Here is a 12,549-nt window from a genome sequence, read left to right on the forward strand (position 1 = left end):
GGGGCGCGCCCGCCCCATGCACCGGAGCCATGGGGGCGGGCAGCCCCGGGGCCCGGGCCGCCGCGCCCCGGCCGGCGCCCAGGCGGGCAAGGTGAGCGCTGCCGCCGCTGCCGTCGGGGCCGGGAGCGGGGCCGGGGCCGGGCCGGGGCTGGGGCCGCTCGCTGCCTCCCGCGCCGGAGGGGTGGATTTTTCCATCCCGGCGTTTTCTGGGGCGTTTTGTGCTCGGCGGAGGGAGAGGGGGAAGAATTTCGATTTTTAATTACTACCATTAAAAAAATCAAATTTGCAATTCTTTGGGTGGCCTGATGGATTCCCTGATTGACAGCCGGAATTGACACTCTGGTACCTCTTATCTCGGGCATTTACGGCAATTTCTAATTGCAGGTAGTTTGGGGGGTTTTTCAGCGCCTTGGCTCGCATGGGAACCGAGCGATTACTTCAAGAGGCCCGGGTTAAGTGCAGGCAGGGGGAGAATTCAATCCACATTCAAATTGCTTCATTAAAGAGACGCAGCTTTTGTTGCAAAGGATTTAAATGGCCACTAGAAAGTTCTTATTTATTGTTTTGAGGCGGTTTATATAGGGTGCCCCGCGCTCGCCCGGCGCATGGAGCCGCAGCCTCCCTCTCCCGCTCTCTCCATCAAGGTGATGCCGCCGGAGCCGCTGCCCAAGGGGAGCGCCCGCTGTCTCGATCCGCACTCCCGCGCCATGGTAAGCGGGGCCGGGGGCTGCGGCGACTCGCCGGGACCCGCCGGGCCGGGGATGCGGGGTCGCACTGGGCCGGGGATGCCGGGAGCGGTGGGAATCCGCCGGGCCGGGGGCTGCGGGAACGCGTCGGGTCGGGAATTACGGGGTTCCCGCCGGGACCCTCCAGGCCAGTGTTGTCAGGGGTTTGTGGGTGCCCGCCGGGCCGGGGATGCCGAGAGCTTCGGGGACCCGCCGGAACGCTCCGGCTCGGGGCTGCGGGGAACGGCGGGGCCCCGGCTGACGGCCCCGCGGCGGCTCTGCCCGCAGTCTCAGCCCGACGGGGAGCCGCTGCCCGGCGCCCTGGAGAAGGAGGACGCCCGCTCAGCGCCCAGCACTCCGTCCACGCCGTCCGTCTGCTCCCCGCCATCCTCTTCCTCCTCCACGCCGTCGGCCGGCAAAAACGTCTGTTCCAGCTGCGGGCTGGAGATCCTCGACCGGTACCTGCTGAAGGTGAGCGGGGCGGGGGGCGGCGGGGGCGGCGGGGGGCGGCGGGTGGCCCTGGGTCTCAGCCTCTTCTCTGCCGCAGGTGAACAACCTCATCTGGCACGTCCGGTGCCTGGAGTGCTCCGTGTGCCGCACCTCGCTGCGCCAGCAGCACAGCTGCTACATCAAGAACAAGGAGATCTTCTGCAAGATGGACTACTTCAGGTAGGGACCGGGCCGGGGCCGCTCCGAGGGGCTCAGCCGCCGCCGGGTGCCGCGGGGCCGGGGCCGCTCCGGCATTGCTGAGGGGAAGGTTTGGAAAAGCCACCGGGCTCCCCGGAGCAGCCGGGCGGGAGACGACCCTTGGGGCACGGGAAGAGAGGCAGAAAGGGAGGTTGGGGTGCAGTTGCCCACCCTCCGGAGGGGTTCCTGCCCCCCCGGCCGTGGCTGTGCGGGCCGCCCCGAGCTCCCCGTCTCGGCGGCGGGAGCGCCCGGCTCCGTGGGTGCGGCGTGGCGGGGATGGTCCCCGCGGCGGGGAAACGGGGATGGGATGGAATGGCCTCGTCCCGGCTCTTGCCGGAGGGTAAATTGGCGCTGCCGGCCTGCGGTGCCCAGCGCCTTTGGGGAGCTCCTGTCCGAGCTGCGGCCCCGCAATCGCCGGAGCGTCCGCAGCGGGAGCGCGTTACGGAACCGAAACGAACGACGGGCGGCGGCTGCGGTCCCGGGGCTCGGGCCGGACCCGCACCCCCGGAGCAGCCTGTCCCGCAGGGAGGATGTTTTGTCTGCGTCAGTCTTTCTGTTCTAAACCTTAACCCACGAATTTTCCCCTAATTTGAGTGGAACGAGGGGATTGAGTCTCTTGAGCTCCTCGCCAGGGTTTAACTAAACATCGGAACCCCCGCTCTGACTTTCCCCATCCTACCAGGATGAGGGAATGCTGTTTGACCCGAGAGGAAGGGGAATGGCGGGCAGGAAATGGGAATGACCCCGGCGGGGCGCAGGGGGCTCGGAGCATCCTCCGGCCGCGGCGGAGCTCGGGGCTGCCCCGGCGGCAGCGGGCAGGAGAGTTCGGGGGGCACCTCGGAAATTCCTCCGGTGCTTTTTATTAAAGGGTCTGCAAATACCCGATTTTCCGCAGCTCAACCCCTGCCCCCGCCGGGCTTGGTGCGGTGCCACCGGGGGTGCGGGGCTCGGAGAGCCGGGTCGGTCCCGGAGTCACGGAGCTCCGCGTCCTGTCCGATGGTGGTTGTTGTTGTTATTATTATTATTAGTTATTGTTATTATTTTTAAACTGCAATTTTCGGTGATTTCACCGAAATGTCCCCCACTCCACATAGAAAGGCTCAGGGGGTCTCGTGGCCACGGTGATGTTTTGGGGCACTTTAAGCGTTTTCATTCATGTATCACCGTTCTGGTGCCGTTGATGTGTGGTTTATTTTTGGTTTATTTTTGAAAGCGAATCTTTCCAAAGGCGGTTTTAAAGTAGCGCCGGGATCTCGAAATGACCTTCGAGCAAATGTGGCAAATAACAGCGTTAAAATTAATCTGTTTCGCGAGCCCCCCGTCTGAGCAGCCCCGATTCCCTCGTTCGGTGGGAGCAGCCGGGCTGTGCGCGTCGGTATCGACGGGCCAAAGGGAAACAAAACGAAAATCGCGGAAGCCGCCGCAGGACGCTCCCGGTTCCTGCGGCAACCGTTCGAGGGGCGCGGGGGCTCCCAGCCCGCGCTCCGCAACTTGCCTTTTGCACTAAAAAGTGGGGATTTGGGGAGATTCTTTTTTTTTTTTTTTTTTTTTGGAGAATCTGAGCGGCGGCGCTCAGAGCCCGGCGGGTGCGGATCTGCCTCGCTCGCCCCAGCCCCGCGGGGATGGCTGCGACCCCCGGCCGAGCCCCGGGCCGGCCCCGATGCGGTGGTCGGGGGCAGCGGGCGGGGGTCGCTCCCGCGGCGGAGCCCGCCGGGCTGAGCCGCCGCCGTCGGTGCCGGTGCGTGGCTGCTCACCAGGGCAGGGGCCGGGGCAAATCTCCCCGGCTGTCCTCGGCCAGCTCGGCTCGTTGGCCGCTCCCTCCTGCACCCGCCCGGCCCTGGGAACATGCCGGTCGGCATCTTGTTGATTCCGGCCAGTGGGACTCAGCGCTTGGCGCGAAACAAACTCGACCCTTGGGATGGATTTTAAAAATTGTATTTATTGTTTGCTGTAGATGAAATGTGTGGGTTTTTTTTTAAAGCAAAGCAGAAACCCCAGCCTAATGCGTGTGGTTTGGAGCCAAGGCAGATGGAAGGGGCAGAGGGATGCTCTGCACGAGCACACGGATGTTCTATCACTCCGGTGCTGGCTTTGACACTGGTGCTGTTGGGGGACGCTGAGGATGGAGGCTGACAGGCACAGGGCTGTCATGTCACAGCCCCACTGCCCACGGGGAGCATGTTTAGGCCTGCTCTGTCCTCGCTTCCCTGTCCCCGTGAGGGGCTGTGTAGAGGTGCTGGCACTGCTGTGGCTCCGTGGCCTCGTGCATTTTTAAGCAAATGCTGCTGTTTCCTGTGTCTTGTCAAATAATTACGTTTGGTGTCCAAGGCTCTAGTGCTTCGAGGAGAACCAAATTAAAATTGGATCTCATTGAGCAGAACATTGTGTTCCTGGGTGATGCAGGGGCTGCTCATAGCCAAGCTCCCACAGCTCCGGTCACCCCGAGGCCTGGCATGATCCCGGTGTGATTCCTGCTGTCCCCCTCTGTGATCTCGATGGGCAGCCCACAGGTGTGTGAGCATGGAGTCACTGGCCTGGCTGTGGCTCGGGTGGGCTCCATCACCTCAATCAATGCTCCAGCTTGAGCACTGCCGTGTCACAGCATGAAGATGCTCGCTGAGGCACCCGCTGCTCTGCTGGGAGATTGGGGTGATGTTTGGAAGCTGCAGCTGCCTCTGAGGGCTGTGTCTGGGGCTTCCTACAGAGTGGAACCAGGAGATATTTGGAGCTGTGAGCGGCCCTGGGGCTGGGTGTCCCTTGCCCTGTCCCCACAGGCAGGGATGGACAGCAGGGCTCAGGGAGCTGTGGCACCTGGGGACAAGTGATGTGTGAGAGCCAGGACACACCAGAGCGTCCTCCCGCCTCTGCTCTTCCCACTCCCCAGATGATGCGGCCGCCCCTGGGGGAGGTGGGATGAGTCTCTCTGGGATGAGTCTCTCTGGGATGAGTCTTTCCTGGAAACGTTGTTGTCAGCTCTCATCTCCCAGGGTTAACCTTTGTGGAGAGCCATCAGCATCTGCTCACCCGACCACAAACCACGCGCGCGGGGTGTGAGCCGATGGTCTGGGAGGGGTTGGTGATGCTCCTGCCTGTGCCACAGTGCTGGGCTTGGATAAAACCTCTGGCTCTGTGTCTCTTGCTGCAGTGCAGCCCTGCCACCATCCCTGTCCCTGTCCCAGCCAGGCAGGTGGCAGGGGCCATGCGGAGCCCCTTTCCTGGTGCTTCATTCTTTGGGCTCTCGCTGCCCTGTGAGCTCAGGGCACTAATGCCGGTGTTCTGGTGAAGCTCTTCATTTGTGGCGGTGACGGGTCGGGGCAGTGTTCTCAGGCATTTCCCTCCCCGTTCCTGTGGTGCTGGCGGCAGCGGTCCCACGGTGATGGTCCCTGCGGTGGCAGTGTGGGATGACAGTGGGTGCTGTGCCTGGCCCCAGCTCACCCTGGTTTCTGTACAGCCCAACTGCTGCAGTGGTGCTGCAGACGGGGGTTGGCCAAGAGCTGCAGGCGCAGCATCAGCGGTTGCCGGTGCCGCAGCCTGTGCAGCCCCATGCCCAGTTGCTGCTGAGCCTCAGCCTCTCTCTGGGTGCTGTTGGGCTGTGGCTCTGTAGGAGACAGTGGCATCAGTCCCTGACTGTACTGGCTGCCTTGTTCCCACGAGCTCCTGCGCCTTTGGCAGCCCCTGTTCCGCTCCCTGGGCACCACCACCAACCCAAGGGTCCTGCCTGGCCCCAGCAGGGACTCCATCCTGTGGGTCTGGGGCCTCCTGAGCATCTCCCCCAGACCCCAGCTGGTGTCTGATGGGGGTGTGTGACCTTTCCTGTGCAGTGCCCAGTTTTCCCCATCCCCGTGCTGTGCTCCCCCTGCACAGGCTGGGATCCGAGCAGGGAGCAGCCATCACCACGTGCCATTAGCTGGGTGCACTGCCCCTCGCTTGATACTGCTCAGCAAGTACGACTGTTTACATAGCACATTGTTCAAAGTAATTCAATTTACAGGAATGATCTTTACTTCTAAATAAAAAATTAATATGGTTCTTTTGTTTGTGCGTTTATATAAACGAGCTGGCACGAAGTCAGTTTACAATGTTCCCATCTGAAGTAAATTAGTGAAGTCTCTTAGCTAAGTCTCTGTATAATTTCAGCACAGAAATGTCCTCTTTCTTTTTTTTTTTCTTTTTTGGTCAGCTATGGTCAGGCTGAAAAATTTAGACCCTTCGTTTCCTCCCAAATAGTTTTGCAATTAGTAATTCCAGCACAGGACGGTCTTTCTACATCTTGTTGAGCCCACGGTGGGCGGCAGCTCTGCAGTGTGGGGTCGGGCACAGGCAGTGTGTTGGTTGTGGTGGCCTGACCTGGGCTCTGTCACTGCCCGTCCACAGCACCTGGGGCCGCACTGGACAGTGAATTGAGGGGTTTGTGGTGCGGGGTCTCTCCTGTTGCTCGATGTGGTTGTTTCTTCTTGGTGTTTTGTGCCTGTGCTGAGAGATTCAGGAGCTGCTCGGGCAGGGCTGGCAGTGGCTCTACTCCCTACTGTGGTGGGGGCTGGTGAGAGCCCCTGGGGAGCCTGAGGTGGCAGTGGCAGTGCTGGGGCTGTGCTGGGAAGCGCGGTGGCTGCAGTCGGGGCTGTGTCAGAGCCAGCACCAGCTCTGCAGTGGCAGAGGACAGGCTCCTTTCTCCCCTGATGCTCTTGCTGCTGCTCATTGCATTTATTTTTTTAAGCAGCAGCAATACTGAAATGCAGAAATCAAACCAAGGCTGTGCCTGGCTCCTCCTGGCAGGCACTGGCCTGGGGGTTCAGGGCCGTGGGGGCCACATCTGCTGCTCCCCGTGAATTGCCCGCCCTTGGCCGTTGGCATGCTGGCAGGAATGGAGGTTTTCAGGAGCGCACGATCACACGGTGCAGGGATCCTGGCTGTCTTGTTGTCTCTTCATTGTGCTGAGCTACCTTCCAGCATAGCTCACTCCAGCACAGTCATCATCCTCTCGCAGCGATGAGACCTCCTCGATGGAGGAAAAACCAGATGCGTGCGCCTGTATGTGTGAGGAGAACACACATGGTTTGATTTATGGCAGTGGGAGAGAACCAGCTCTGACACAGTTTCCATCCGAGTCTCACACTAGCTGTTATCAGAATGAAAAATCCCACGGGCTTGGAAGCTGATTCACGGTGCTGCGTCACCTCAGCCCCTCGGCTGCGTCTGGTGCTGCAGGGCTGTGGCGAGTCACACCCCACTGCTGCCCACACCGCTGTCCACAGCACTGCCCACACCACTGCCCACACCACTCCCTGGGGAATGGCACCCGTGGGACAGTTTTGTTGTATCTCTCCATGCTGTGGGATTCGGGCTGGTTCAAGGTGAGCGATGGGGTCGGCAGCAGCGCCTGCGCCCCAGCATCACCCTGCCTGTCCTCACCCTGCCTGCCTTCACCCTGCCTGCCCTCACCTGCCTCTTCTCCCCCCTGCAGCCGGTTCGGTACGAAGTGTGCCCGCTGTGGCAGGCAGATCTACGCCAGCGACTGGGTGCGGCGAGCGCGGGGCAATGCCTACCACCTCGCCTGCTTCGCCTGCTTCTCCTGCAAGCGGCAGCTCTCCACCGGCGAGGAGTTCGGCCTGGTGGAGGAGAAGGTGCTGTGCCGGATCCACTACGACACCATGATAGAGAACCTCAAGAGAGCAGCAGAGAACGGTACGGACCCCCAGCACTGCGGTCACGGCCTCGCCCCGGGGACCATGAGGGTGTCACTGTCCCCTCCCCTGACCCTCATCTCGGGGCATTGGGGTTGGTCGTGTTGTTGCCAGAAAGGGGTGATGGGTGGCCATGGGGTGGCTTGAGCACAAGGCCCTGGGCTGGCAGAGTGCTCACGGGGGTGGCCAACGTGCTGGCAGCACCTGCGGCTCATGGCAGACCTGCGTGCCGTGGGTGGTACCGGGGACGAGTGCCTGGTCCCACACAGCCCGGCGTGCAGCGTGTGAGGAAGCTGCTGGGACTTGGAGGCTGTGAGTCATAAATCTAGAAGGTGGGATTGGCGATTCGACAAAACCTTCCCATCATTTTCCACCCGCCCTGCCCATCCTGGGCCGTGCTGCTCCCAGCTGGATGGTGCTGTGCCGCGCCATGGCCGGCCAGCCTCCAGTGTCCCAGTCGGGTCAGTGACACTGAGGTCACACGGCACCACAGCTCCCATCCCCTTGAGCCCAGCCCCATCCTCCTGCATGGCAATGGCCAGAGATGCTTGGAGGAACAAATCTGTGGGGTTAGTCCAGTGTAGTGCACAGAGAAGCCGGGCAGTGCCGCGGCATGTCCTGTGTTGGAAAGTACCTCAGTGCATGGTGGGCACAGGCAGTGACACGCCATGCCCCGGCCCATGCAGCATGTGGAAACCATTAACAACCTGACGTGAAAATAACATGTTTCTGTTTACTGTGTTTGAGTAAGAGAATGAAAACAGAGTGCCCAGACAGGCTGGGAGGGTCCCGGCTCAGGACGTGGCTCACGGCATGTTGGTCCATATGGTCAGCTGCTGCGGAGGCTTGAGGGAGGCGGTGGGAACAGGGATGGAGAGGGAGATGCCACGTGGCCTGGAGGAGCAGTTTGGTGCGAGGACAGCAGGATCTGGCACTAGGGAGCCTCGCAGAGCTGTTACCCCAGCTGAGGGCTGGGATGGTGGGTTTTCTGCTGCTCGGAAGGGCCTGCTGGTGTGGGCTGAGCACCACGGTGTTGGGCAGCATTGAGGCACCTGATGAGTGCCCTGTATGGGTACCTCTGTCCAAGTGTCCCCTGCTTTTGAGAAAGGGGTGGAATCACTTTGGAGAGCTGCAGTTGCTGTGAAGTTGGAGGGCCATGCTCCCCCCTCTAGCAATTACCCAGCAATTTCTTCTGCACATGAGGTTTTACATACAAGAAAAATAAACAGATGTTGCTGAAGTCAGAGTCCCATTCATCATCCGAAAAGAACAAGTCAAACTATATGAGAAAGTCCTTCAACTCAAGCCAAGACAATCACAGCCTGGTCCAGCTTGTGGAGCGAGCGCTGGGCTGTGCAGGCGCATCCTGGGAGTGGGGTGAGCGCCAGCCCTGCTCAGCCTTCCTCCCTCCTCCATCCCTCCTTGGTGCTTCACCTACACTGCTGAGAGCAGACAGGCATGGCCTGGGTTGCAGGGGGGACCCCAGTGAGGAACGAGGGACCCCAGCTCTGGCCACCCTCCCTGTGGGCTCACCCCGACACTGTGCTTGGCAAGTGGGAGGTCAGTGTCCCCCTGGTGTGTCCCCCTTAGTGTGGCTGCTGCTCAGGGCATGGGCACCCCAAGGCTGTGGGGACAGTGTCACTCCTTCTGCTGCTCAGGGACCCAGGAGGAAGAGGAGATCAGGGTGCTGGGAGGGTTTGGAGCTGCAGAAAGGAGCAAAGAGCCCATTGAAACTCTCTGAGCAAATGAAATGACTCATGGAGGCAGCACCGGTGGAGGAAAATGGGGTCACAGGGAGCAGCACAGGGCAGGAGTGATGGATGTCCGTGAGCCCAGCAGAGACAGGGTCCCTTCCAAGCCGCTCCCTGGAGGATGTGGCCAAGTAGTGACCACGAGTCAGGGCCAGTGGGACATCACTGCTTGCCCTCGCACACCACCTTGACATCCCTCTTCCTGCTGCTGTCTTCCTGTCCCTTATTCCCTGTGGCTTCCACCACTTGCTGCATTTTTCTTAATTCAACAGTAAACACTTCAGGGGAGGTGGTGTCTCCTTCCCAGTGTGCTGAGGGGCTCAGTAGTCCAGGGCAGCTCCCAAGGGGTAGTGCTGGCTCTGCTCTTTCTGATCCCACTTGCAGCAAAGGATGCTGTGGGTGCCCCACCCTGCCAGGCATGCTGTCCCTTGGTTGAGGGGATGCCGTGGGTGCCACACACTGTGATGCCACTGGCCATGCTGTCCCCCAGTTGAGCAGCTGCTGCATGTGGGGGTGCCAGGTGGGCAGGGGAGTTTCTGACCTGTGGCTCATGGGCTTCCCTCCTGCAGGCAATGGGATCACGCTGGAGGGGGCTGTGCCCTCGGAGCAGGACAGCCAGCCCAAGCCAGCCAAGAGAGCCCGCACCTCCTTCACCGCCGAGCAGCTGCAGGTAGGGGGGCTGGGCCGGGGGGGCTGGAGGGGCTGTGCCTCCCCAGCCTCATCCTGAGCCCCTCTCTCCTCTCTCCCACAGGTCATGCAGGCACAGTTTGCTCAGGACAACAACCCCGACGCACAGACGCTGCAGAAGCTGGCGGACATGACGGGGCTGAGTCGGAGGGTCATTCAGGTGAGGGGCAGCTGGGTGGGCACTGTTGGCCGAGCAGCCCCAAGCAGGGCAGGGAGGGTGCACCTAAAGGCTGGCACTAGACAGGGCTCACAGCCCCGTGGCCCCTCACTCCTGCACATCAACCCCACGACATGCAGCATCCAGCAGCTTCGTGCTGCCTCCCCAGCGTGTCGGATCACTGGCTCCTGTAGCAATGCCAGCACCATCCTCCCTCTGTCTCTCTCGTGGGTTTTCTATTTGTTTTTCCCTCCTAGGATGCAATGAAACAAACCCCCGTGCAGCCCCAATAAATCACCAGGTGGGAAAGCTGCCCATTAGCACAGTGTCCCGGAGCTCTGTGCTCTGCCCCGGCTCGGGCAGCACCAGAGCTCCCCTGGCAGTCAGTAGCAGTCCCTGCCATGAGCAGGCAAAGTTCTCAAGCTTCAGGAGGCTTTGGGATTGAGAAGTTTAAAGAAAAAGGGGTTTTGCAGCCCCAGGGGACGTGGTGGCAGGGAAGTCCCCACGCCTGTGCCGGGAGGGGAGGGAAAGTGATGCTGTAGGGACTGAGAAATGTCCCCTATGCAAATCCCAGCTCATCATCCCTGCAGACAGCCCAGCTTTGCCTCTCGGTGACATTTATACTCATCACTTTAATGTTCTGCTGACATACTTTCTGCATACAATAAAAAACACAAATGATGAAAATAAATTTGGAGCTTTCATCGGGAATTGTTTTGTCAATGACACATTTAAATTTTGTGTGTGAAAATCTGGCTCGAGCCTCCATTACTGAGATTCTTCATTTAGCTAAAGATCAAGCAGGCTGCACACCAGGTGATTTTTTTATGTGGATATTTTTCAAAGGCGCTTTAAACAGGAAACAATTTGTCAAATGCTTATGACTGTTTCCTTCTCTGTGGTCCAGTGTGCTCAGCCTCAGAGAGCTGATCTTCACTCAGCCTTGGAGAAGGTTTTTACTCCCAGCTATCTTTCAAAAATTAAAGCATAAGAAACAAATCACCTCCTCAGCATAAAAAAACCCTTCCATGCATGTTTTATCTCTAGGATGTAATTCCCTAACTATTCCTTTAATTAGAAGCACTGAGATATGGTCAGAGGGCTCATACCTGCTGCTCACACGGACTAGGGCTTTGTCCCACCACAGTACCCTCCTTTCTCAGCTTTAATATTCTGTTGATGTGGTTTTTGAATATGGTACAAGTGTATTAAAACAATATTGTTTTCATCATCCTTAAAGTCACAACATCTCCTAATCTAACCTTCTGCTTGGTCTTGTTTCCCCTTGTTCTTCTCCAACTGATCTCAGCTGTGCTTTTAGCCCAGGTGAGCTGGGGCTGCAGCCTAAGATTTAAGACCTTGAAAGGTGCTCCCATCCTTTGCAGGGGAGTTGAGCAGGGACAAAGCTTGTGCTCTAGTGGGTGTAAAATAAAGCTGTGGAAACCAGTGAAACGCTGGTGAGGGGCAGATTTCTCAGTTTTATTTCTTTTTTTTTTTTAAATGCTTGGAGCAGACACCCACCCTGGGGTTGCGGTGAAGGACCACACTTCAATCCAGTTGTCTCTGAGCTGACGCAACATTTGCTGCTTTTGTTTCAGGTTTGGTTTCAAAACTGCAGAGCCCGCCATAAAAAACACACCCCCCAGCACACGGTGCCGCCCTCGGGAGCGCCCCCGTCCCGCATCCCCTCCTCGCTCTCCGACGACATCCACTACTCGCCCTTCAGCAGCCCCGAGCGGGCCCGGATGGTGACGCTGCACGGATACATAGAAAGTAAGAGTGGAAGTGGCCGGCGGGGCTGCGGCACTGGGGGGGCTCGGGAGGGCTCGGGGAAGGGCAGGGGGAGCTCCCCCGGAGCAGGCGGTGGCACCACGGCACAGCACTGCCAGAAACACTCCTGTGCTGCTACTCCTCCTCCTTGTGCTTGGTGAACTCTGCCTTTGGAGTTTTCTGAAGGGCTGTTAATGTGGGAGGCTGAGATGAGAGAGGGAGGGGAGAGAGGGCTGCTGCTCTTCCCCTCCATACCTCATCCTCAGAAGAGCCACTGCCTGGGTTTTACCTGGCTGATCCTTGGCCCTCCATGAGTTCTCTGTGTCATGGAGGAGAGCTGTGAGTGTGCCCTGTTGAGCTCGGTGCTCAGTGCTCTCCTTCCTTCTCCAAGCAGCAGAGTTGCTTTCCTTAACAATTCCAAGTGCTGGTGAATGATTTGTGAGTGGTGGGCAGCTTTGGTCATGCCAGGATGGAGGCTTTGGCTCCGTGGCTCTTGTGAGGCTTCTCCCCTCCTATGGGCTCCTGCTGTGCCTCTGCCTGATCCATGGGGCACCTCTTGCTCCATGTGTGTCCCGAGCTGCTCCCGGTGGAGCCCTGGCCGTGCCAGCTGGAGGGCCTGTGTTGTTTGTAGTAACAGAGGCTGAAGCCTCTTCTCATCCACAGGTCAGGTACAGTGTGGACAAGTGCACTGTAGACTTCCCTACACTGCTCCACCAGTGCACCTCAAAGCAGACATGGAAGGACCACTATCTAATAGGGGTGAGAAGGTAATTGTAGTCCCTGCTCCAGGCTCTGGGGCCAACCCTCCATTTTAGCAAAGATTTGTGTAACATCATTGCCACTGCTGTCTCCTGTCAGCACCACTGCTTCTCCATGACCTCCCATGTGTCTGTCCTTAGTCTTGGTGGCCCTCAGTTGATGTACCCACTGTTGGTCAGAATGGCATCACTTTGTTCTTCACTAAACACCCCTCCTTGTTGTGAAGTGCTGCATTCCCTGAAGGATTCTCATGTCCTCCTGCTGACTCCTCTCTCTGGTTTCTCCCCTTCCTGTGTGCCCTGAGCTCCGTCCTGCTCCGTTCCTCTGTTGAT

At 59.1% G+C, this 12,549-nt stretch overlaps 1 protein-coding gene across 6 annotated transcripts in view; it reads left to right on the forward strand.

Moving 5' to 3' along the window:
• Positions 1-12,549, forward strand: part of LHX6 (LIM homeobox 6) — a 17,524-nt gene continuing 4,975 nt past the window's right edge. For 2 of the 6 annotated variants that reach the window (XR_010435429.1, XM_064676605.1), the window contains exons 1-9: positions 1-91; positions 570-710; positions 1,014-1,196; positions 1,273-1,394; positions 6,874-7,094; positions 9,414-9,514; positions 9,596-9,691; positions 11,287-11,461; positions 12,122-12,217. Coding sequence is in view for 5 of the 6 variants with exons in the window: in XM_064676605.1 (XP_064532675.1) it covers positions 17-91; positions 570-710; positions 1,014-1,196; positions 1,273-1,394; positions 6,874-7,094; positions 9,414-9,514; positions 9,596-9,691; positions 11,287-11,461; positions 12,122-12,217 (1,210 nt within the window). In the remaining variant the exon portion in view is untranslated. Of the gene's footprint in view, positions 92-188; positions 385-569; positions 711-1,013; positions 1,197-1,272; positions 1,395-6,873; positions 7,095-9,413; positions 9,515-9,595; positions 9,692-11,286; positions 11,462-12,121; positions 12,226-12,549 lie in introns of those variants that run through there. The other 4 variants (XM_064676606.1, XM_064676607.1, XM_064676610.1 and 1 more) reach the window with 4 other exon arrangements.

The sequence above is a fragment of the Pseudopipra pipra genome, chromosome 20, assembly GCF_036250125.1.
Source record: "Pseudopipra pipra isolate bDixPip1 chromosome 20, bDixPip1.hap1, whole genome shotgun sequence".
Lineage (NCBI taxonomy): Eukaryota > Metazoa > Chordata > Aves > Passeriformes > Pipridae > Pseudopipra > Pseudopipra pipra.